At 42.6% G+C, this 24,614-nt stretch overlaps 1 protein-coding gene across 1 annotated transcript; it reads left to right on the top strand.

Moving 5' to 3' along the window:
- The first annotated feature begins 1,167 nt into the window (after positions 1–1,167).
- Positions 1,168–24,294, top strand: LOC109892062 (fibroblast growth factor 10-like). Its single transcript, XM_020484477.2, has 3 exons — positions 1,168–2,132; positions 22,045–22,148; positions 23,333–24,294. Exons 1-3 carry the CDS (start codon positions 1,808–1,810, stop codon positions 23,522–23,524), a joined length of 621 nt encoding a protein of 206 aa, XP_020340066.1. The 5' UTR covers positions 1,168–1,807; the 3' UTR covers positions 23,525–24,294.
- The last annotated feature ends 320 nt before the right edge of the window (positions 24,295–24,614 follow it).

Below are 24,614 nucleotides of genomic sequence, written 5' to 3'. Positions count from 1 at the left end.
TACTCAGCAACATCTTTTCCTTTCTTGGTTAGACTGTTTTGTTGTCATTTATGAGGAGGTTCCATTCAGTCTAGCCATGGTCAAGTATTAGATACTATTAGATACTACAGCATTAATAATGGATATTTTTGACAGTGTTTTTTCTTTGATCTGTATTAATATATGTACTTATTTTATAGGTCTTTCTCTTTCCTGTTGTTCATCACTCATGATGAAAGGATAAAGAGCAAACTCCTCAACAAATATCTATTTCTTAAAAGACATGAAGACAACACTCCCAGCTTCACCCTTTATGGAAAATACCAGAAACGGCCAGATAAGACTGATGTTGAGAGAGACCTGACCTGTCTGGCAACACTTCCACCACTGAAAAAGGAAGACAGCGAAAGACAGGAAAATAGAGAAATGTAAAAGAGGAAAGACGACATGTACATAAGATAGAGCGGTAGAGATGGTGTTAAGGCATAGGGAAAGAGAGGAGAGAAGTTGAGGAGAGAGAGTTTCCACAATTCACTCCTAACCTGTTCTGAGGAACTGGTAGGGCTTGGAAGGGGAGGGAACAGGGTGAGAGGGAGGGGGTAGAGGAGAGAGAAAGAGAGTGAGAGAGAGAGAGAGAGAGAGAGAGGGGGGGGGGTGATAGGAGGGTAGAAAAAATGGCCTCTCACACACATACACACACACACACAGAGATACAGACACACACAGGCAACTAAGCAACAGAGGAAGAAAAACTCACACACATAGATCTTCAAAGCCACAAGTTTCTGACAATTATCCTAAGAGATTACATCTGGGGGATTGCGTCAGATAAATAAGGTGAGAAGAGGGGCAAGACTCAGTCACCTCAGCGCAGCAAGACAGACAGACAGACAGACAGACAGACAGACAGACAGACAGACAGACAGACAGACAGACAGACAGACAGACAGACAGACAGACAGACAGACAGACAGACAGACAGACAGACAGACAGACAGACAGACAGACAGACAGACAGACAGACAGACAGACAGACAGACAGACAGACAGACAGACAGACAGACAGACAGACAGACAGACAGACAGACAGACAGACAGACAGACAGACAGACAGACAGACAGACAGACAGACAGACAGACAGGGATAGCAGCTCAGAGAAGAGAAAAGAAGCAGCACTCCACCACTCCACTCAAAGGGACACGGCTCAGAGAAACGGAGAGAAGAGAAGGAGAGCTCCAGCTCACACTCTACTCTAACTCTCTCAGAGGGACCAAGGACATAGAAAGCCAGCGCTACCGCTCTCACTCCCTCACATAGAGGAGCACAGCACAGCAGAGAGAGAGAGAGATACACTCCAGCGAAGTGACTTCAGAGAAACAGCAAAAGAGAACAGAAGAAAACCAAGGATTACATGGGTCCCTTTTTCTCCCCTCCTTGGATTCTTCATTTTGATGAGAAAAAGCTTTAGTTTTTCTGTTTAGAAATTGTTTATTTTATTCATTTTTTGAACATTTTTGCTGTCTCCCCGTCCCCTCTTCTAACCCTCCCCTTATCTCATCCTCTCCAGAGGTGGTAGAGGTAGTTTCTCATTTGTATTTAATGAGGAGAGTGAGCGGTGGAGGGAGAGAGGTGCTTGTTCCCCAGCAGAGGTGTTTTGAGTTATGGACGTTGACACAATCCTTTGGAACACGAGAGGAATAAGCAGCAGCAGTGTTGTCATCGTCAGCCGCCGGGGGTTTCATCTCCCGCTCTCAGCCCTTCTCCCTCTCCCCTCTCCAGCATGGTCCTTTCTGTGAGCCTCTCTCCAGTCCTCCCAGCTCCAGTACAATGTCCAGATGGACAGTGACTAAGGGTGCCGCCGCCTGGTCCTGCATTCGTCTGTCCCTCATCTCCACAATGCTCGTCCTCCTGCTCTACCCGTTGCCCTCCACGTGTCATCACAATGCACCTGGGGTCGCCACTCACTCCATGCTGCGCTTGCCCAGGGTGGCCAACACCTCTTCAGCTACTGTTGTGGGGAGGCATGTGCGCAGCTATAATCATCTCCAAGGAGACGTGCGCAAGAGGAAACTCTACTCCTATCAGAAGTTCTTTCTCAGGATTGATAAAAATGGCAAAGTCAATGGCACCAAAAACAAAGACGATCTCTACAGTAAGTAACCCCATAAAATATGCACTCCCTCAGCTTATGTTCTGTGAGTTTGGCTTCTTTTCTCTCCCCTCTCACATGTGGGTCTCATAGAGTTTGTGGGGTGGTGGTTTTCCCCCATTGTTATGGCATTGCTCTCAGATTTTTCTCCACTGCACATTTACACATAATAGGAACCTTACCTGGTATTCTGGTGGGCAGCAGTGGTGGGCAGCAGTGGTGGGCAGCATAGATCATGTGTAGCCTGTGTTTCGTGTCTCTCTCTCTGCCTGGGCAGCATAAGGTTCTGGAAGCAGCATGTTTGTTGCCTCAGTTACTCAGTGTACTTTGCTTTAGAGCACGTCTACTGGAACCAATTAGAAATAGCCTGAAGAACCCTTTTGTCTCTGAGCAAATATCTAAAAAATCAACATCATCCCTGGGGCTCAGGGATCACATCCCTGTATGTTTTCTTTTGTGACTTATTATATCACTTTATTATAGGTCATAATACTAGTGATACTAGTGGCATATATGTTATCATTGTTTGAGGTTTTCATCAACCTCATCCCTTCCCAGTTGCCGTAGCCGTATCCTTTACCCTTTATGGGCACGGCTGACATGAATCTCTCTAAGTGCTTGTATCCATTCACACGCCCCTGCTGAGAATGACACCTCAGCTCCTTGTCATGCTGCTTAAAACGCTACAATTGCCTGCCTGGGTGCCGTAAAGTTTACTATGCAGTGAGCAGTACACCAGACACCCAGGACAACACTCGCAGCACCTGACCACCACAGTCTCTCTGTCCAAACTGGCCGTGCACTTTCTGTCAGCGAACTCTGAACACACTGTGGCCCTAATAAAAGAAGGCTTTGCCATATGGAGCCCATGTGGTGTGAGGCTTCTCCTCAATGACAGGTCCACTCAAATGCTGAGGCTGTGCAAGACATGGCTGAAGGAATGTCAATTAGCAGAGCTTCCTCTCGCCTTCAGCGCTCACAGTGCTCACAGTTCAACCATTAGAATCAGACGTGTCAAAAAACACCAAAAGTTCAAGCTTTGATATCAGGTCACGACAACAGGCGTTGAATACTTAGATAGTTTGAAAGCCACTTTACGATATTCTATAGGGGCGTCTTTCTTGTTTATTGAAAAAAAAAAAGAGAATATTGAGTGTCCAATGCATGCTGCATGTGAGTTGTTCCCGCCAATAGCCAACCACATGTGAATATAATGCGGTTGTCATTAGCTCCCAGAATGACCTTAGGCACAAGTCTGGCTGGTAATAATGCTGAAACCAGATGCACAGAGCACTTCTTGGGGAATTCACATCCCATGCAGACCTAATACTGTCCCATCTGAAGTGTAGCTAGACTGGGCCAGGAATGTCTGGGAGGGGGGTTACTCGCAACTTTTTTAGCCTCTAAGGACATTTATACACACAAGCATCTTATATGAATCTAAAAGTAAAATGCCCACCAGGTTGCAGCAATGTCCTGTCTCCCACTGACTGGAAACCCATCAGTTTGTGGTGAAAAGTCAAAGATGTGGCACAAGATGTGGTGATAAGCACGTTTTGGTTTATTTATTCAGGAACTGTAGAAACTACAGTTTAAAAACCAGGTCTCCTGGTTTGGTCCTAAAAAGGGGGTCTTGTTGACTAGTTGAAATGTCTCAAGGTAGCAGGAAGATAGAGAGCTGCAGGGTAATAATTGCTATATGTTGGTGGTGATGATAAAGATGCTGGGGGAGCGATTGTTTTCTCCTTGCTCTGCAGTTTGTCCAGTCATTAACCCTGACAGTGGGACAGCTGAAAAAGGATCCTAAGTCTTTATTGAGCAGTGGAAGGGAGATTGTTCTGAGTACATGTTCATCTAGCCTGTCACCTTCTCTTAGTCTATTTGTAGCTTGCAGCATCATGGAATTCGTTTTCTTGTTCAAATTAACCAAATATCAGAAGACTTTCCTCATCAGGACTGAGATGTGATGTTCTGTGCTGAAATAGGTTCACTTGGAGTGTCTCCAGAAAAATGTGTGAAAATGTGTCATACTTTGTGAGGAAAAGCAGATATTGAGTAGGTGTGTCTGTCTGTAAACTTAGATGTCATGGTAGGCTGATGCGTGGCAGAATATGGTGAAATTGGTTCTAATTACACAGTGTGGGACCAGTAGACATTGCTTGGCCAGGCCTCCACTGCCCACAGAATTGTAGCCTGTTAGGGTCTTTATCCTCTGCAGCTTTGATGTGCCCATGTACGGAGGCTAAATGTTTACGTACGGTAGAATCAAAAGCCAAATGAATGAAAGATCTTCTAATTAAATGAAATTAAAAGTCTGATAACATATCTTTCTGGAGAATGATATGATAATTAGTGCTTTTGTTTATTTGTACAACCGTAGGTCAGTTTAAGCCAGACCTTTCAAGAATCATGGCACATTTCTTTAGGTGCAGGGTGAGAGTTGGTCCTTAGTTAAATATTCTTGGTACAAATACCTAGGTAGGACACACTACTTGGGCACAAACCTGGTTTCTTAGAGCCTCTTTGTGTGCTGTGTTGGTCAGGTCTGTGCTGCAGCCTGGCCAGTCTGTTACCCAGCCCCTTTCTCTCTCTCAGCCGGGCCCTCCACAAAAGACCCATCTATGCGCTGTTTGAAACCCAATCCAGCCCATATTGTGTGATTCCCTTTCAGAATCCATCTGCTCAGTATCACTTTGTCACACTGTGTTAGCAGATATTACTCTCCAGTATTAGAATAGTATAGCACTGCATGTGTGAACCAAACAAACAAGCTTATTTTCATACGGAATCCTCCAATATGTCCATTCTTTTTTGTGTTTTTCGAATGTCACCAAGCAATAAGAAACTGTTTATAACAGATGGGCGTCTTTTTCCTTAGTTATTCTCTCGGATTTGACATCCGGACCCCTTTCCTCTCCTCTCCGTTGCTTATCAATGAAACAAACTGGAATTGAATAAACACCCTCTAATATACTTAACTCACCCACAGTGGACTATGGTCTGAAGTTATATGCTGGGGAGGAAGGGAGCCTGCTAATGAGCATCATTAGACCCTGACAGTTTTGATTGAGGGGACTTAGCAGTTTAGGGTTCAACTGCAGGTTGGATTGTGAGCTCCCCAGTCAGTCTCTTTCCAATCATGTTGTCAACTTTGTGGGGTGTACTTCACGGAGGGGACAGGCAAGTAGCCATCCATCCCCCTCTCACCCTATTCAGCCCTTGCTCAAATCTGATGCTGCTTAATTAGTATTACAGAGGATCCCTGCCACAACGGGCTGTTCCGAAGCCAAACTCATTTGTTCGTGTCAAGTTCTAGGGCATTAAGAGAACATTGATGTGTTGTGCTCCCGGATGAGATGCTGGTGCATAGCAAACACAGTTTATTTGTAGTAGCAGCACTTCATCTGTCATGTCATGGTTCACTCCTTTCCTTATATAAGGACCCTGGACATTGTGTTTTTTCATTTTATATTGCATCATTTGTTACAGCTACTGTACCTCTAGATCTGATATTCAACTTGCACCATGCCCTTTTAACTGATGCCTTAATATACACTACTGGTCAAAAGTTCGAACACACCTACCCATTCAAGGGTTTTTCTTTATTTGTACTATTTTCTACATTGTAGGATAATAGTGAAGACATCAAAACTATTATAAAAATGTTGATAATACAGAAAATATTATACAATTCAAGGGCTTGTTTCAATTCAACCAATTTCAAAGATTGTTTATATAACTTACCTCCTTTAAGAAACAGTAAACAGGGGGGTAGTTTAAAAAAAGACATGTTCTGCCATGATGATGAAGTTATTATATGTACATTCAGCTTCCTGTCCTCCATTAGAAAACCAAACATGATGTTATTAAATGTTAAATGGGTATGAATAGATCATTATAGGTACACTACCGGTCCAAAGTTATAGAACAACTACTCATTCAAGGGTTTTTCTTTATTTTCTACATTGTAGAATAACAGTGAAGACATCAAAACTATTAAATAACACATATGGAGACATGTAGTAACCAAAAAAGTGTTAAACAAATCAAAAAATATTTTATCATCAAGGCAATGGGCGGGTATTTGAAGAATCTCAAATATAAAATGTATTTAGATTTTTATTAACACTTTTTCGGTTACTACATGTCTCCATATGTGTTATTTCATTGTTTTGATGTCTTCACTATTATCCTACGATGTAGAAAATAGTTTTAAAAAATAAAGAAAAACCCTTGAATGAACTGTTGTTCTAAAACTTTTGTCCAGTAGTGTATATATTTTTATTTTATTTTCATTATTGCTATTTTTATACTGTCTGTGTGTGTTTGTCCTGTCTGATGCACCCTGTCATCCCTGAAAGAATTGCCCTTCTGGGAATAATAAAGTTTTATTATATTGTACTGTATAGCCAAGGAAGTGAGACTTGACTGAATCTAAAGCTCCTCTGACTGACCCAAAGTGACCCTATAACTATCCAACCTTTAATAGTGGGTGTTATCCTCTGCTGGCCTGGCTGGCTGGATCTATCGCAGGATGCATCTCTTTCTGAGAAGATTTGTGAAAGGAAATGGTTCTGACAAGAGGTATCATCTTAAGTGTTGCAAATGAGGTCTCAGTGTACAGCCCTCAAATTAAACTCTGGACCTCGAAGCCAGTTCCACTGCATTTTTTCATGGTTCCCCTCTTATCAGATTCAGATTGTTTAATAATCACATGTACCGGGTTGCAGATGTGATTGCAGGGTGCAGTGAAAATCTTAGGCTTCGAGATCCAACATCAGAGACTGATTGAGACCTGGGACACCAGGTGGGTGCAATTAATTACCAGGTAGAACAGCAGGCTCCGGACCTCGTAGGGTCAGAGTTGAATACCTCTGGCATAGAGGATGGGGGGACTAGGTAAATCTAGAACTTTTATGGTTCCACCAGATCCTGGATGATGTTCCATGGCTCAGCATTAGAACCATGTCTTAGGAAAAGGGCAATGGAATAGGCTATAGACTAGTGGTACCTTTGGCAATGGACTAATATGATTGGTTGGTGATGATCAATCAAAAGGGGCGAGTGGAAGTTGTAGAAATATTCGTTTTCCTCATAGTTATGTGTTTATGTTCTCTTTTTCTCAGCCGATAATTACAGTTATTGGCTCTTACGTGCTTCTTCATGAGCTTCGTGGTGGTGTTGAAACACAAAGCTGTGTGTTCCCTCACTGGTTTGCATTCTCTTAGCAAGTGGAAGTGTGGTTGTGTGTCTCTTGATAATGTGTTTACGCGAGGATAGAAAGACACCATGATGTGAAATGTGTAAGTAAATGTATGTTGTAACAGCACCCGTCTGTCTGCACCACACGGATGGCACTTTCTCTTGAGTGTTCTCCTTCTGTCTGTGGTTACAGTGCACATTTATGGTTCTCCTGGGAAATCTTAACCACACAGGCAATAAAAGTGAGTTATGAGGAGTGTGTGGATGTACAAAAGGTTAGTGCCAGCGTTTATTTTTATTATATTTGACCTTCGTAGACTTTCTCTTTTCTGATTCATAAATAATGACCGACTGTTTGACTAGGGGTTTGGAGAATGTGCATTCCAGCAGTTCTGAATGATGTCTAATTTACTGTTACGTCCTGTCCTTTTATATTTAGCATTAGAAGCGACATGTTTAGGGATTATTTTATTCTAGACCAGGGGTGTCAAACATATGGCCCGTGGGAAACAAACTCAATCTACTTTAAAATGACTAAAACCAAATCTAAACTGTGTAGAATGATAATGGACCTACATTCATACAGTTCCTTGACTGTGTCCATCTCGCTAATTATCACCTAAATGAAAGCTAGACATTCAGGGAGCATCAAACATTGCAAAAACAATAGATAGAGGACAATTTTTGTTTCCTTTTGAGGACGAGGAAATATTACCAATTTTCAGTGATGCCCTATGGACCTCGTTGAAGACCAAATTCCGCCCCCAAGGAAAAATGAGTTTGACCCTCCTGTTCAGGATTCAGGATAAATTATTACACAGGAGTAATTGTTTTGCGTTGCTTATGAAAACTGTTGTACAAACATTCTGAGTGTTTCCATATGTGTTATTTCATAGTTGTGATGTCTTCACTTTTATTCTACAATGTTGAAAATAGTTTAAAAAATAAAGAAAACCCTTAAATTACATTTGACTGGTACTGTAGGTTCTGGATGGCAGGAAGCTTGACCCCAGTTATGTACTGGGCTGTATGCATTACCCTCTGTAGCACCTTGCGGTCGGATGCCGAGCAGTTGACATAGCAGGCAGTGATGCAACCGGTCAGGATGCTCTCAATGGTGCAGCTGTTGAACTTTTTGAGGATCTGGCGACCCATGCCATGTCTCCTGATGGGGAAATGGTGTTGTCATGCCCTCTTCAAGACTTTCTTGGTGTGTTTGGACCATGATAGTTTGTTGGTGATGTGGACACCAAGGAACTTAAAACTTTCAACCTGCTCCTCTACAGCCCCGTCGATTTGAACGGGGACTTGTTCGGCCCTCCTTTCCCTGTAGTCCACAATCATCTCCTTTGTCTTGCTCACATTGAGGGAGAGGTTGATGTCCTGGCACCACACTGCCAGGTCTCTGACCTTCTCCCTATAGGCTGTCTCATCGTGTCGGTTATCAGTCCTACCACCGTTGTGTCATCAGCAAACAACTATTTGTTGTGATATTTGTGTTGTTTGTTCTATAACCTATTAGTTCATATGCCTTGCCACCGTGATATATAGGCCTAAAGCCGAGACAATAAGAAGGCAGAATAAATTCAACCACTCCTTTGTTTCATCACAAAACCAGAGAGCAACATCTGTCAGGTCCACAAAGCATATTGCATGTAACAAACATTTGTGCTCCCAAGTAGCACAGCGGTCTAAGGCACTGCATTTCAGTGCAAGAGTCACTACAGTCCCTGGTTTGAATCCAGGCTGTATCCCATCCGGCCTTTATTAGGAGTCTCATTGGGCACAGTTGCCCAGCGTTGTCCAGGTTTGGCTGGACTAGGCCATCATTGTAAATAAGAATTTGTTCTTAACTGACCTTCCTACTTAAATAAAGATTAGATTAAAAAAGAAAGAAACCTACAGCATGGTCAATCAAGTTAATGTTTCCCACATTTTCGGACTACTTAACAACTATTGATATAGAATACCGGAGAGTTACCTTAAGTCGCAAAGAAAACCAGAGGTGCTTCCACTATTCTAGCACCATTTCAACTTTCAAAATCACCTATGATTAGTCTACAGTGACAAATAAAAAACAAAAACAATTTAGTCCAATCAACGTAAGCTAAATATCAGGTGGCTGTCCATGGTACTGATTTCTCTGTGTGTGTGTGTGTGTGTGTGTGCCTGTGTGCGTGTGTGTGCGTGTGTGTGTGCGTGTGTGTGTGTGTGTGTGTGTGTGTGTGTGTGTGTGTGTGTGTGTGTGTGTGTGTGTGTGTGTGTGTGTGTGTGTGTGTTTTTGTGAATGTGTCATATACTCAATACCTAAGTTAGTGATGAAAAAGTACCCATTGGTCATACTTGAGTAAAAATACAGATACCTTAATAGCACAGATACCCAGTAAAATACTACTTGAGTAAAAAAAAACTACTGAAGTAGTACTTTAAAGTATGTTTACTTAAGTACTTTACACCACTGCCTCCTACACCCCTCCACCCCATACACCCTCTCCACCCCCTACACCTCCTCCACACCCTACACCCCCTACACGCCCAAGTCGACAGACTTGTGTTGACAATTTCTGACTTTAAACCTTTCAGCCAGTATCTCCCTAATCACAGAGGAAGTTGGAACAGTTTAAAGAGGTTGTGCATTCACTTAGATTTGTGAAGGCCTATTACAGAAATCTGATTTGTTTATAGTGTAAGAGTTATGATTCATAGCGACATTGAAACTCAATGATTGAAAGCAAGCCAGTACTTTACAAAGTTCAAACTTCATCATTTTGCTCATCTTCAACTAACCCCTCTTGAACCCTTCTCGGGAAAAAAAGGTTGATCAGGGTAGCTTAGCTTTGTCTTCAAAACATCTTCTTCTAGTTTCTGCCCCCTCATTTGCCCTATTTAGAGTTCAACATGGAGGTATGGCGGTCCAGATGTATGCCTAACCTTTAACCCCATTACTTAAAGAGAGGGTCATTTGTGCCAGGGTTAGTCTAAGGGGGAACACAACTGTCTCCTCACTATCATTGTGTCCTGTCTGTCTCTAACAAGCTGCAGTCAGAGAAAAACAGAGAGAGAGAGAGATGCGGTGCAGTGGTAGAAAATTATGAAAATTATGATACCAAATTGTTATACTTGAGTAAAGTAAAAGATACCTTAATAGAAAGTTAAGTAAAAGTAAATGTAAAAATATTGCTAAAATATAGTTAAGTATCAAAAGTAAAAGTGTAAATCATTTAAAATTCCTTATATTAAGCAAAGCAGACGGCACAATTTTCTTGTTTTAAAAATGTACGGATAGCCAGGGGCACACTGCAACTCTCAAACAATATTTACAAAAGATGAATTTATGTTTAGTGAGTCCACCAGACCAGAAGAAGTAGGGATGACCATGTGTTATCTTGATAAGTGTGTGAATTTGACAATATTCCTGTCCTGCTAAACATTCAAAATGTAATGAGTACTTTTACAATATTTGCTTTATGAAGTAAAAGTGAAAGTTGTCAAAAAATATAAAAAGTAAAGTACAGATACCCCCCAAAAAGTGTAGGAGTTAATACTTGTGTTCGCGTTGTTTTGCAGTGGATAAATGTTAGTTCACACAGGGGCCTTGACAACTTGTGACAGCTAAACTCAGCTGAACCTCTTATTGATATCGCCACACATGAACCCAATACATGGTTTGACTTCATGCAAGGCTGTTTAAAGGCCCAGTGCAGTCAAATCTCTGTTTTTCCTGTGTTTTATATTATATAGTACAAAAGCGGATAAAACTAACACTGTAAAAGTGTGAAAAAAATGGATATGTGTTATTTCCTGATAGTTGCTGGTTGAAAATACAATCTACACAGGACCTTCCGTGCAGTACATTTATTAATGCACCAACAATAAATAGAGGTTAAAACCTCTCTGCCACACTCAGACCACTCCCAGACAGTCCTAGCAAAATACTTGCTTGAGAAATAGTGTTTTGCTAAAATGCAATTTTTGCCCATTTGAATGGAAATCTATTACAGTAAGGTACTTAAATGTTACACAGAAAGGATTTGATATTGATATAAAATCGGCTGCATTGGGCCTTTAAGTACTGTTTCTACTCAAAATTCAAATAAGGAAAGCTAGCAGTCTATGTGGTGACTCTGACCAAATTCGCTGGGGATAAGGGGAAACTGAGGCATGGCTCTAGGGGTCACAGTTTTCCCCTATTCTTTAAAAATCATTATTTAAGTATATTGTTTCAACACTTTCCTGATATTCACCCATCAATTTACTCTTGTGTCAATCATTGACTCATCTGAACATGTTTGAAATAAGATTACGTGAATCGCATAGTCCTGCCACTAAACCATCCAGCCACCTCTTTATTCTGTGTCTTCCAGCAACCTCTCAGCCCTTTGTAAATTATGGATTATTTACCATGGAATTTGAAGTTGGCAATCTTTATTTTGATGAACTGGTTTTGAATTTTCAATGTCTACCTTATTTGCTGAAATTAGTGCAGATTCAAAACGCTTACAGACGTGCAGGAATTTACTTGTTCCTTAAACCAAACCAGAATGTCAAAGGCTCACAATTCATCAGAATGCTTCAACAGAAGAGCAACCTTTGAACATACTGTCAGCTCTGCAACAGTATGTTGTTGCCCAGAGCCCAGGATTGGTAAAGCTACATGGCAATTTCTCTTTTTTGGAAGATGCACTGCTAAGTCTAACTTGGATAGGCCAATGTAGTTGAATAGTAAGCTGTCCAGGGAGGGAAAAGTGAGCATGTTTCATGTGTCTGGGTGCTGCAATGTTACAAACATTCACTAGGTCAGGTCAAAGTTGCAAATCATTGAGAACCACAGACATCTCAACACATTCAGAGATGTGTACACACGCACACACACACACAGAGAGTGTGGTGGGACAGATGGAAGTTGGTGAGCGAGAGAGGAGAGAGAGTCTTAATGGAATCATCAAAGGTAGCGCAAGGAGACCAGTGCTCCGACCAGAGACGCATCTGGACGCTCGTCCCATTTTAAAGGAACAGGCAGGAATGCCAGCTAATTACCCATTGCATGCGTGAGAGGGGGGCTGTCCCTGGGCAACTCGTGGCTGGAGCAGGAGCCCTGGATCTTATCCGTCACAGATCCTATATCCCGATACCCACTGCTTTACTAGCTACTAATGCAACACGTTCCCACACTGGGCCAACACTGGTCCAACACTATCCCCATCCACATGGATGACTGCTCTCACATTTATAAGGGGGAACTGTGTGTGTGTGTGTGTGTGTGTGTGTGTGTGTGTGTGTGTGTGTGTGTGTGTGTGTGTGTGTGTGTGTGTGTGTGTGTGTGTGTGTGTGTGTGTGTGTGTGTGTGTGTGTGTGTGTGTGTGTGTGTGTGTGTTTTTGTGAATGTGTCATATACTCAATACCTGCCCTCAATCTGGAGGGATCTAAAACAACAAACAGAAAACTGTAACACAACAGACATAGGAAAAGCTGTTGATGCACTTTCAGGAGGAAATGTTGAAAGTTGTGGTGATAGGTCTGGAGCAGATTAGTTTGTTAGGCCTACTGCTTGAGTGCTGCAGTGTATGGGACTTTTCCCAGCAGTAAAAAGGCATCTGGACTTCAAAAACATGGCACCTTAAATCCCAATGACCCCAGGTTCACTACATAGCATAACATAAAGAGTCTATAAAATGTCCAGAACAATTGGAATCACAACATTATGTTTACGCATGCATACCGTTTAGAAAATTCAAGAAAGGTTCTTAATTACCTTGCCAGATCAAACCCATAAACACACATGTGCCCAATGACATGTTTTGACATTTACCAGCAAAGATTTGGTGCTATACCATGCTGCAGAACCAATAGCATTGGGTAAATCACATTATCTGAGAAGACTGCATTTTTTTCTAAAACCAGCGTGAATATCAACATGCATTTAATTTGGTCTTCAATGTGCTTAAAACCACCATGACATAATACACAAGTACTATTACCCGGCATGGTAAACTGATTTCAAACCATGCTAATGTGAATGTTCTGTCTCAGAGAAATCTAATGCTATCTGTTGGCTGGAAAACAGAGCTCTGGTATTTGAAACATCACATTTATACTCAGTACAGGTTAATATTTTCTTCCAAATATCTGGATTGTCTTTTAATCATGCTTTGGTGCCAGGTTTAAAATCACACACAGCTTGACAGTGTGGTGTCAATATTAGTCCCCCTTGTAAGACTGCAGTGAATGCACGTTTTAGGCAAAGAAAACAATATTGACAGCAGGACGGATTGTATTAGAGAAGTATTAGATGTATAATTTCTGTGTGGAGATGGATCTATAACACAAGTTGACTTGATTTGAAAGGCATCTCTAATGTTACTAAGCTAACTTAACTGTCGCTAGGTGAAGAAGCAGACAGTGAACAGGTGAAGTTTTTGATTCTATTTAGCACCAATACATTCACACCAGATCCATAACACACTGTCATGCTACCGCCAATCTACCGCCCTGGATCAGTTACCGTCATACAGATGTAGCCAGTCACCAATGAGTTACTACCAATTTATAATCCCCATCGTTGTGTAAAATATCTGTCACAAGTAACTAATGAATACAAATGTATTGAGTAGTCAATAGTCATAAATTACAATGACAGTGAAAACATCAGACAGTTTTCTTTTATTTGACCTTTATTTAACTAGGCAAGTAAGTTAAGAACAAATTCTTATTTTCAATGACAGCCCAGGAACAGTGGGTTAACTGCCTGTTCAGGGGAAGAACAACAGATTTGTACCTTGTCAGCTCAGGGGTTTGAACTTGCAACCTTCCGGTTACTAGTCCAACGCTCTAACCACTAGGCTACGCCTTTGAACACCTTGTGCTTGTCTGGTTAGAGTGGGATATTTTCCGGCTTTATCAACCCCAATACTTCATTACTTATCAAGTATAAAATTCCCTCAACACCACAATAGCGTTTTTGTTTCCCAATGGATCTAGTGCTCCCTCTGCCCCTAATGCTGAAGCTGTTCCATGGACATGAACCCCTGTGCCATGGTGAATTTGACAGAGCATCAATCAGGCGGTCACCAGTTGTCAGAGGGAAGATCTCTCAGATGTTAGTCACTTTAACCTCAAGGAATGCATATCAAACTTGGGATTGTTGAAAAGTGAAAACAAAACCTGGAGTGTTTTTATACTGAAATCTAACGGTTTTACAATTAAATTGCAGACAAGTACCTTACCTTCTCACACCCAGTTGTAGGCCTTCCAATGGGAGCAGAGCAGCAATATAATCTTAGGAAGGGCCTAGAAGATAAACTGCGGAAACACTTTCACAGCCCTCCTTAACCTTAAAGTCCTGCTCCAGTCTCCTTTTCAGTTAATTTATCACCTGAGTTAGTTAACAACAGGCACATCTCAATAGGTGGTCAAGGTAAGCCATTACATGGCACAAATGGGGGAGGGGTCTTTCCTCTATTGTTCCTCAAGTACGGGGGCATGCCAGTGACATCAGAGGGCACCATCAGGCCAACTCCTTGAAGTCTGCACAAAAACACACTATTTTGTTCTAAAAAAAAATGTTTTACCATGAAGTGTGTGTACATAACTGTATCTATACATGGGATCTTGTTTTTCAAAAGGAAAAGGAAAAAACTGGAGTCCCCACTAACCATGTTTAGGAGGCAGGGGGGAGTGTGTAGGGGAGGTGAAGGGTGTAGAGGTGTGGAGGGATGTAAAGGAGGTGAGGGGTGTAGAGGAGGTGGGTGTGTACAGGAGTTGAGGGGTATAGAGGTGGTGAGGGGTGTAAAGGTGGTGAGGGGTGTAGAGGTGGTCGGCGGAGGACAGCTGTGCTGCTCTGCAGTGTAATGAAGCCGGTCCTAAAGAGAGCCCAGACCCCTCTTCACTGATCTCTCAGGAGCCTGGGAGCCAGAGTCCTGTGGAGGCCAGATCAAAGGTGTGAAGCACTGCTGTCAGGAGCCAGCTCAGGGTCAACACCTGACCCCCAGCCCCACTCCCTGCCCTGCCACTACCCCAGTCCCACCTACTCAGCCCCTCCTTCCCGGCAACTACCCCAGACCCCTCCCCTGCCACTACCCCAGTCCCCCTGCCCAGCCCCCCCCCTGCCTCCCCATCCCTGGCTTGCCACTACCCCAGTCCCCCAACCTCCCTGCCCTGCCACTACCCCAGTCCACTAGCCTCCCATCCCTCCCACTACACAGCTCCATCCATGCCACTACACCAGCCCCAGTCACCTCCCTTGCCACTACACCAGACATAGCCCCTCCCCTGCCCTTGCCACTATACCTCCTACCACTGGCCCAGCCCAGCCCTAGCCCCTCCTACCTACTCCTGTAGAGTTGTGAACCAGCCCATTGATAATATGCTTCGCCAACAAGTTTCAGAACCAACCCCAAACCCCAACCCCCAATCCCAAACCCCAACCCCAAACGGTGCCTCTTTAATAGGGTCTGAGCTGTCTCTACACCCCAGGATCTGGAAGGTTAATTGGAAAGACATGCCTGTCATGGGGGCAACAAGTTGGAGTTCCCAGGACAACTATGCACACAGTCTGGGGTGACAACATTGGTGGTCTTGTGGCATCTAAGCTGCTTGAACTTTAGTATAGAATTGGTGTCTGGTGTTGATGAGAAAATGTAAGGTTTCTCTCAGAATAGGGCATGCATTATATGTGCTGTAGTAGAGTCTAGGGGTAGAAATGGGGAGGCTTAGCAGTAAAGTCATCTGGGTGAAGCTACAAATGTTGAGGTAATTATGACAAGATGTGATAATGTGAGTTCTGTCACCCTGCCAAGAAACCACGTCCCTCTGTGGAGATAGAGGGTCCGTGGGCAGGGACGGGAGGAGAGAGGCCACCTACAGAGCCTAGGGTATAAGGCAAGGCTGCTGCCAATGGGAGTCACACCAGGCAGATGACTCGACCACCCAATGGACAGTCAGTGAACAGAACTGAACTGAGCCACCAGCTGTCTGCTCTTCAGTAACCCTGTAATTAGCAGACCTGGCCTCTGCTAATGGTACTGTAGGAGAAACCCCAGACACACACATTACTCAAATACTGTGAACACATCAATCAATTGAGGTTGAAAGAGATAGAAGTCACAACTTACCTTATCCAAACCAAGATATTTCAGAAATGTTTTACCTGAGCTCATACAATATCCCGTTACACATACTCCCCCTTCTTGTGTGCAGTGGTAAATTCCTTTAGTGAGGCAAGCAAACATTGGACCACAAATCTAGGTAGCATAAATACAGTTTCATACAGTGAAATGAGGCGGAAAACTGATTTTGGACTCTGTTAAAGTCTTGTCCATCTCTGGAACTAACCCTTCATTAGCAATGAAGAACGCAGTCGACTGTTACAGGACCTTGGAGCCTGGTTTTACTGAATCTGCAATATAAAACTAACACAGTCCTGCTATATACACATGTGTTTTTCTTAGTAGTTTCAGAAAAATGTTGATTGCAGAATGTCAGCACCTTATTTTCTTGTTCATTAAGAAAACTCTGTTTATTACACTTTCAATTTTGGTCATAAAACTTAAAAGTCCACCCTCACAAAACAAAAATGTCAGTTTTGGTCAACGTGCCAACAACAGGGAGAAAAAAACAACCCCCCAAACATAAAAAGATAACAGATTGAGGAGGCAGGAACAGAGGGCAGAAGGAAGAGGAACAGACGTAGACTGTCATCCAATCATCTCTCCTTCCCATCCCCTGTTCATGAAGCTGAGGAAGGCAGAGGAGCAGATAGCAGGCCGATAGCCTTAACACCACTCAATAGCTGTGTGCAACCAGAGCCCATACGGAAGGGGCTCTCTCACGCCCGACATGTATAGAGAAGCCTGTCTAATCTGTCTGTTGAATGGTGGCCACACTGCTTGTTTTGACGGTTCACAGGTACAGATGAAACCTCTCTGCCTTTTGAAATATGTCTATACATATGCAGGATCTTAATTTGAGCCAGTTCCCCACAGCAGGAAAATAATCCTGCAGCAACATAAGGGAAAATCAAAGTGGGAATCACAAACTTCAGGAGACTTTTAAAACCTCAAATACACCACAAGTTTAACATTTCCTGCATTGCAGGAAAGTTCTCCTGCAACAGTGTGACCAAATTAAGATTCTACATCTGTATGTTTTCACACTCCTCCTTTGGAAGTTTTTGTCTTTGACTGTAGAAGGAAAACTAGGGGATGGGAGTCTGACTAGAAGTCATGACCTTTGAGTAGAATCAACAGCTGGAGACTGTATTGGTTCAAAGGTGAAGTTAGTTTACATGGAAGTCCCTGGCAGGGGTAGACTAGAGTCCCCAAGTGAGATACTCTTCCTAAAAACTGTTAACCATAACATATAACCCAGTACAGTACAGGGACAGAACACATAGTCCAAAGAGGAAGATGCCACTGATCAAAGAACCCTGGAACAGCCCTCCTCAAAATAAAATAAAATAAAATTGTATTGGTCACATACACGTGATTAGCATATGTTATTATGGGTGTAGGGAAATGCTTGTGTTGCTAGCTCTGACAGTGCAGTAATATCTAACAAGTAATATCTAACAAATTACACAACAAATACCCAATAAACACAAATCTAAGTAGGAATGAATTAAGACTATATACAGTTGTGGCCAAAAGTTTTGAGAATGATGCAAATATTAATTTTCACAAAGTCTGCTGCCTCAGTTTGTATGATGACAATTTGCATATACTCCTGAATGTTATGAAGAGTGATCAGATGAATTGCAATTAATTACAAAGTCCTCCTTTGCCATGCAAATTAACTGAATCCCCCAAAAACATGTCCACTGCATTTCAGCTCTGCCACAAAAGGACCAGCTGACATCATGTCAATGATTCTCTCGTTAACACAGGTGTGAGGCTGGAGATTACTCTGTCATGCTGATTGAGTTCAAATAACAGACTGGAAGCTTCAAAAGGAGGGTGGTGCTTGGAATCATTGTTCTTCCTCTGTCAACCATGGTTACCTGCACGGAAACATTGGAAACATGGTTACCTGCCGTCATCATTAATTTACACAAAAAGGGCATCACAGGCAAGGATATTGCTGCCAGTAAGATTGCACCTAAATCAACCATTTATAGGATCATCAAGAACTTCAAGGAGAGTGGTTCAATTGTTGTGAAGAAGGCTTCAGGTCGCCCAAGAAAGTCCAGCAAGTGCCAGGATCTTCCCCTAAAGTTGATTCTGCTGCGGGATCGGGGCACCACCAGTACAGAGCTTGCTCAGGAATGGCAGCAGACAGGTGTGAGTGCATCTGCATGCACAGTGAGGCGAAGACTTTTGGAGGATGGCCTGGTGTCAAGAAGGGCAGCAAAGAAGCCACTTCTCTCCAGGAAAAACATCAGGGACAGACTTATATTCTGCAAAAGGTACAGGGATTGGACTGCTGAGGACTGGGGTAAAGTCATTTTCTCTGATGAATCCCCTTTCTGATTGTTTGGGGCATCCGGAAAAAAAGCTTGTCCGGATAAGACAAGGTGAGCACTACCATCAGCCCTGTGTCATGCCAACAGTAAAGCATCCTGAGACCATTCATGTGTGGGGTTGCTTCTCAGCCAAGGGAGTGGACTCACTCACAATCTTTCCTAAGAACACAGCCATGAATAAAGAATGGTACCAACACATCCTCAGAGAGCTTCTTCCAACCAAAGAGAACTTCTTCCAACCATCCAGGAACAGTTTGGTGATGAACAATGCCCTTTCCAGCATGATGGAGCACCTTGCCATAAGGCAAAAGTGATAACTAAGTGGTTTGGGGAACAAAACATCTATATTTTGGGTCCATGGCCAGGAAACTCCCCAGACCTTAATCCCATTGAGAACTTGTGGTCAATCCTCAAGATGCGGGTGGACAAACAAAAACCCACAAATTCTGACAAACTCCAAGCATTGATTATGCAAGAATGGGCTGCCATCGCCAGGATGTGGCCCAGAAGTTAATTGACAGCATGCCAGGGTCGGATTGCAGAGGTCTTGAAAAAGAAGGGTCAACACTGCAAATATTGACTCTTTGGATCAACTTCATGTATTTGTCAATAAAAGCCTTTGACACTTATGAAATGCTTGTAATTATACTTCAGTATTCCATAGTAACAAAAATATCTAAAGTCACTGAAGCAGCAAACCTTGTGAAAATTAATATTTCTGTCACTCTCAAAACCTTTGGCCACTACTGTACTTTTGGCCACTTTTGGCCACGACTGGACGAGCGATGTCACAGCAGAACGGACTAAGATACAGTAGAATACCATAGAATACAGTTTATACATATGAGATGAGTAATGGAATATATGTAAACATTATTAAGTGAATGAGATACAGTAGGATATTATACAAAACAGTATATACATATGAGATGAGTAATGCCAGATATGTAAATATTAAGTGACTAAGATACCGTAGAATAATATAGAATACAGTATATACATATGAGATGAGTAATGGGCTGCCATCTGCCCATATATAAACTTCATAAAGTGACGAAGATACCGTAAAATAGTATAGAATGCAGTATATACATATGAGATGCCTACAGGCAGCAGCCTCTAATGTGTTAGTCTGATGGCCTTGAGATAGAAGCTGCTTTTCAATCTCTCGGTACCAGCATTGATATACCTGTACTGACCTCACCTTCTGGATGATAGAGGGGTGAACAGGCAGTGGCTCGGGCGGTTGATTTCCTTCCTGTGCTGTAAATTAGGTGTCCTGGAGGTCGGGTGGTTTGCCCCCGTTAATGTGTTGGGCAGACCGCACCACCTTCTGGAGAGCCTTGTGGTTGCGGGTGGTGCAGTTGCCGTGCCAGACTGATACAGGCCGACAGGATGCTTTCAATTGTGCATCTGTAAAAGTTTGTGAGGGTTTTAGGTGACAAGCCAAATTTCTTTAGCCTCCTGAGGTTGAAGAGGCTCTGTTTTGCGCCTTCTTCATCACACTGTCAGTGTGGGTGGTCCATTTCAGTTTATCAGTGATGTGTACGCCAAGGAACTTGAAGCTTTCCACCTTCTTCACTACGGTCCCATCAATGTAGATAGGGAGGTGCACTCTGATGTTTCATGAAGTCCATGATCATCTCCTTTGTTTTGTTGACATTGAGTGAGAGGTTGTTTTCCAGGCACCACACTCCCAGAGCCCTCACCCCCTAAAAGTGGGTCCCACCATGTCTCAGGCCGCCCATTAAATCACCCCAGAACGGCAGGATGTTAGAAATGTGTGTCCAAGGAGTGAGAAGAGGGATGGCTCAAATGAAAGATGTCACAGGGGAGGAAGAGTGAAGGTCAATCAGTACCAACTGGTCCCATTAACTACCCTGACGAGCCTGTCAAAGGCCACCTTATGAGACAATATCTCCTCTCACCTGACCCAGGCTAGGAGGCTCCACACTGGGCCAGACCAGCCACCAACGCCCTGCCTCCTTGCTTGATACAAAGACCCACTTCCACCAAAATTGGTTCTGAGCTAATCCCCTCTAACCCATGATAGCTTTATGGGTTTATGCAACTGACTTCAGGATGAAGGCGTGGGGAAAAGGAGACTGGTTACCACAGCTTTAATCAGTAATTGGTTCAAGAAACATTTAGACTGCAAACTGATACTTACATTTCAGCTTTCCCCATCGTGCCGCTCCGCTCCGAAAACAAACAAAAGTGGAGAATTTTTTTCCAAGGCTTAGCCCTGGCCAACACCTTCCACTCAGGATTTATGGCCCGTTAGCATAGGTATGAAATGTCGGCTCAGGCTCAGCCTGTCTGTTTTCCATGACTGGCACAGGGACACACAGCCAGGCAGCCAATTAGGAGTCTGTGGTTTTCTGAGAGGAATCAAGCAAAGATGACAGTGATTATTTAAAACATGGGTAGGTATAACAGGCAGCGATAACAGTGTTAGTCGACCCCCGGTGTGGCTTAGATGGGATTCTGTAGTGTAGATGACTCAATAGGTTCAGTAAACATACTGGAAAGAACTACCTTCAGTAACTTACAACATCATGGACAACAACGTACTGTATCCGATTACAGATGTAGGATCTGTATTTAACCTTTATTTAACTAGGCAAGTCAGTTAAGAACAAATTCTTATTTACAATGACGGCCTACCCCGGACGACGCTGGGCCATTGTTTCACCACCCTATGGGACTCCCAATCAAGGCCAGATGTGATACAGCTAGATTTAAACCAGGGACTGTAGTGATGCCTCTTGCACTGAGATGCAGTGCCTTAGACCGCTGTGCCACTCGGGAGCCCAATCTTAATTCGAGCCAGTTTGCTACAGGAGGAAAATAATCCTGCAGCAACAGGAAATGTGAATTATTATGTTAATTATAATTCATGGATATTTTTGTTGGGGTTGAGGTTGGGCAAATCAAGTCTGAAATTTCTAAGTGGAAATCACAAACTTTAGAAGCCTTTTAAAAACTTAAATACACTACAAGTTTGCATTTCATGCTTTGCAGGAACATTTTCTGCAACAAAATAGTGATCAAATAAAGATCCTACATCTACAGTATACATTAACTGGCCTGCCTGCATGCTACAACAGAAAATAAACATGGGAGCCTAACAACTCTATGCAGTCAAAACAGAGACACTGCTAGCTTTTTCAAGCATTTCAATGACTCAATGACTTCTATCACGTAGGTTTATTGGCCTGGTATAACTAACTTAGAATGTCTCTGTGTGTCTGTCAGGTGTGCTGGAGATCAAGTCAGTGGATGTTGGGATCGTGGCCATCAAGGGGCTCAGCAGTAACTTTTACCTGGCAATCAGCAAGAAAGGAGAGCTGTACGGCGCGGTAAGTTTAGCCTGTCATGAAATTCACACACAGAATAACAATATCCCTAACAGAAACTGGAGCTAATTATTTGGTTGACTATACAAACTTCTCATTAGACTGATTCAGTGTTCAGAACACTCACTAGGTAGATGCCAGCTAGTGTTTTCACACTGCCACTCTACTGCTGAAATCAAGTCTCCTTTGATGTTGTGTGAGAGCTCTTCTCTCCCCTGTCTTCAGGCCCTTAGAGAAGCCTAGGGTTGTTTTAAAGGACAGTTCCCCTCCACCACCCATAAATAATCCCCAAGCACAAGTCGGCCGGGCCAAAAGAGATGTCGTCTAGAAGAAAGTAAGGCGAGGCGCCCCTATCACCCCTCTCTCCCAAACACACAGATCCTCCCATATACCACACCATGTTTGTGCTCCGCTTTATTCAGACCAGAGAAACACAATGCAACAGCCTCTCCATTCTACTAAAAGCCCTCAAGGGCTACCGACACTGTTTCATGTGCTCTCATACAACATTATCTGAAACATAACAGTGAAAGGCTGTTACTGCGGCTCTCTCAATAGTGAAATCAGATTAAATGAGACACAAAAATAATTCTAGCTAGGAAAATAATTCCCAATGACGTATTCTACTATGTCACACTAAAGTACTGTCCTTCATTCAGTAAAGCTTTGGTGGCTTGTCTGTCCCTCATTAAGCAAGCATTACATTCTGATAAGCTTGTTCTAACTTCATATATGCCATTTGGTGGGAGATCATTTTCACACACGTTTCCATGAGAAAGAGGTAGCCGACGTGAGTTAAACACTAGGCAAAAAAAATATTCTTATATGCTTTGGGAACATTCACTTTACTTCTGGAACTAATTAGCTGTGGCCAAAGAGCATTTTGGGAAAGGAACATTCTTTACCGGATCACAACTGTATTCATTTTCGTGTCTAGTTAGTCAGAACACTGAATGACAAGAGCAGTCTGTTAGAAGCCTGATGGAACCCACTGCTGTCATGACTCTGCAAGTCTGCATTTACACTGTTGTTTAGCTTGCCTTATTGGAGCCAAACAACGTGGATATCTGGATGGGAACTTCTGCTTCATTAATACATTATGCAAATGTGACCCCAGTTCCATTGCCTGTGCTGCCAAAGTTGTTGAATCACTCACTTACAATTTTTTTTTATTGTTTGTTCTCCAGAGGGACTTTGGTGTTGACTGTCGGTTGACCGAGCGGATTGAGGAGAACAGGTACAACACCTATGCCTCAGCAGAGTGGCGGAACAAGAAGAAGGCCATGTTCGTGGGGCTGAGCGCCAACGGCAAGCCCATGAGGGGCAAGAAAACACGAAGGAAAAACACTGCCACCCACTTCCTGCCCATAGTGGTGTAGCCACCTCATTGGACAGTTCCTTCCCCTGTGAATGTTTCACTGCACTGAGGAGAAAGACCAGAAACCTTCAAAGACATAATGGAGTCATATGGAGTCAACGTTTGAACTCATTATCATGAAGTCTGACTGATGATGCCACATATTTTTTTTTAAAGTTATGAGTCGGCACAAGAGAAAATATAAAATGTTTTCTGTGCCAAATAATTTTCAATTAATGAACTGTTGGAGACAAATCTAAATACTGAATAAGAGGACAAAAAAGGGACACTGATTCCAACAGCGTCACTGAAGACAGGGTCAAAGGGCAGAGTGTATCGTGTGTATTTGTCGTTGTGATGATCTATCGATGCAGTTATTTATTCTGTAGTAACCGATACGAGAAACTGAAATTGACACTCAAGCTTTGTGACCCAGTGAAGGGCTAGATGTACAAACAGACAGACACATTACTGGAAGCACTTGGGTGACTAAGATGTGATGAAAGAGAAGCTGGGCCATGGAGTGAGTCAAATGCAGAGAATTTAGTCATGCAAGCACCATAGCATAAACAACCCTTACAAACATTATTAACATGCAAGTTCACTGTATTGGATATCTCTATTCCTTTACCTGACTGCTTTAAAATAAATTATTTATTTTATGTAATATTTAAAGAAACCAAAAAGACAAAAAAAATGGATGAACAAATTCTTTTTTAAATCATATATGCTCTTCTTTTTAAATACTAATCTATCGTTTAAACATGAATCAAATAAATATATTTGTCTTTACCATGTTGAATTGTCTCTTTCTATGTTTGCACCTATTTATATCACAATATCACCGCTTTACACAGCACATGTTATGCACTGTAGGTCTATACTTAAGCAATAAGGCCAGAGGGAGTGTGGTATATGACCAATATACCACAGCTAATGGCTGTTCTTATCCACTATGCAACGCAGAGTGCCTGGATACAGCCCTTAGCCGTGGTATATTGAAATATATCACAAACATCTGAGGTGCCTTATTGCTACTATAAACTGGTTACCAACATAACTAGATTAGTAAAAAATACATGTTTTGTCATACCCATGGTATACCACGGCTT

Source organism: Oncorhynchus kisutch, linkage group LG6, assembly GCF_002021735.2.
Source record: "Oncorhynchus kisutch isolate 150728-3 linkage group LG6, Okis_V2, whole genome shotgun sequence".
Classification (NCBI taxonomy): Eukaryota; Metazoa; Chordata; class Actinopteri; order Salmoniformes; family Salmonidae; genus Oncorhynchus; species Oncorhynchus kisutch.
The sequence above is the reverse complement of the archived record's forward strand: the minus strand, read 5'-3'. Positions and strand labels throughout refer to the sequence as shown.

Coding starts and splice junctions, on each gene's coding strand:
- LOC109892062 (XM_020484477.2), top strand. CDS start 1,808: ATGTCCAGATGGACAGTGACTAAGGGTGCCGCCGCCTGGTCCTGCATT. Junction 2,133..22,044: donor AAACAAAGACGATCTCTACA/GTAAGTAACCCC, acceptor TGTGTCTGTCAG/GTGTGCTGGAGATCAAGTCA. Junction 22,149..23,332: donor AAGGAGAGCTGTACGGCGCG/GTAAGTTTAGCC, acceptor TTTGTTCTCCAG/AGGGACTTTGGTGTTGACTG.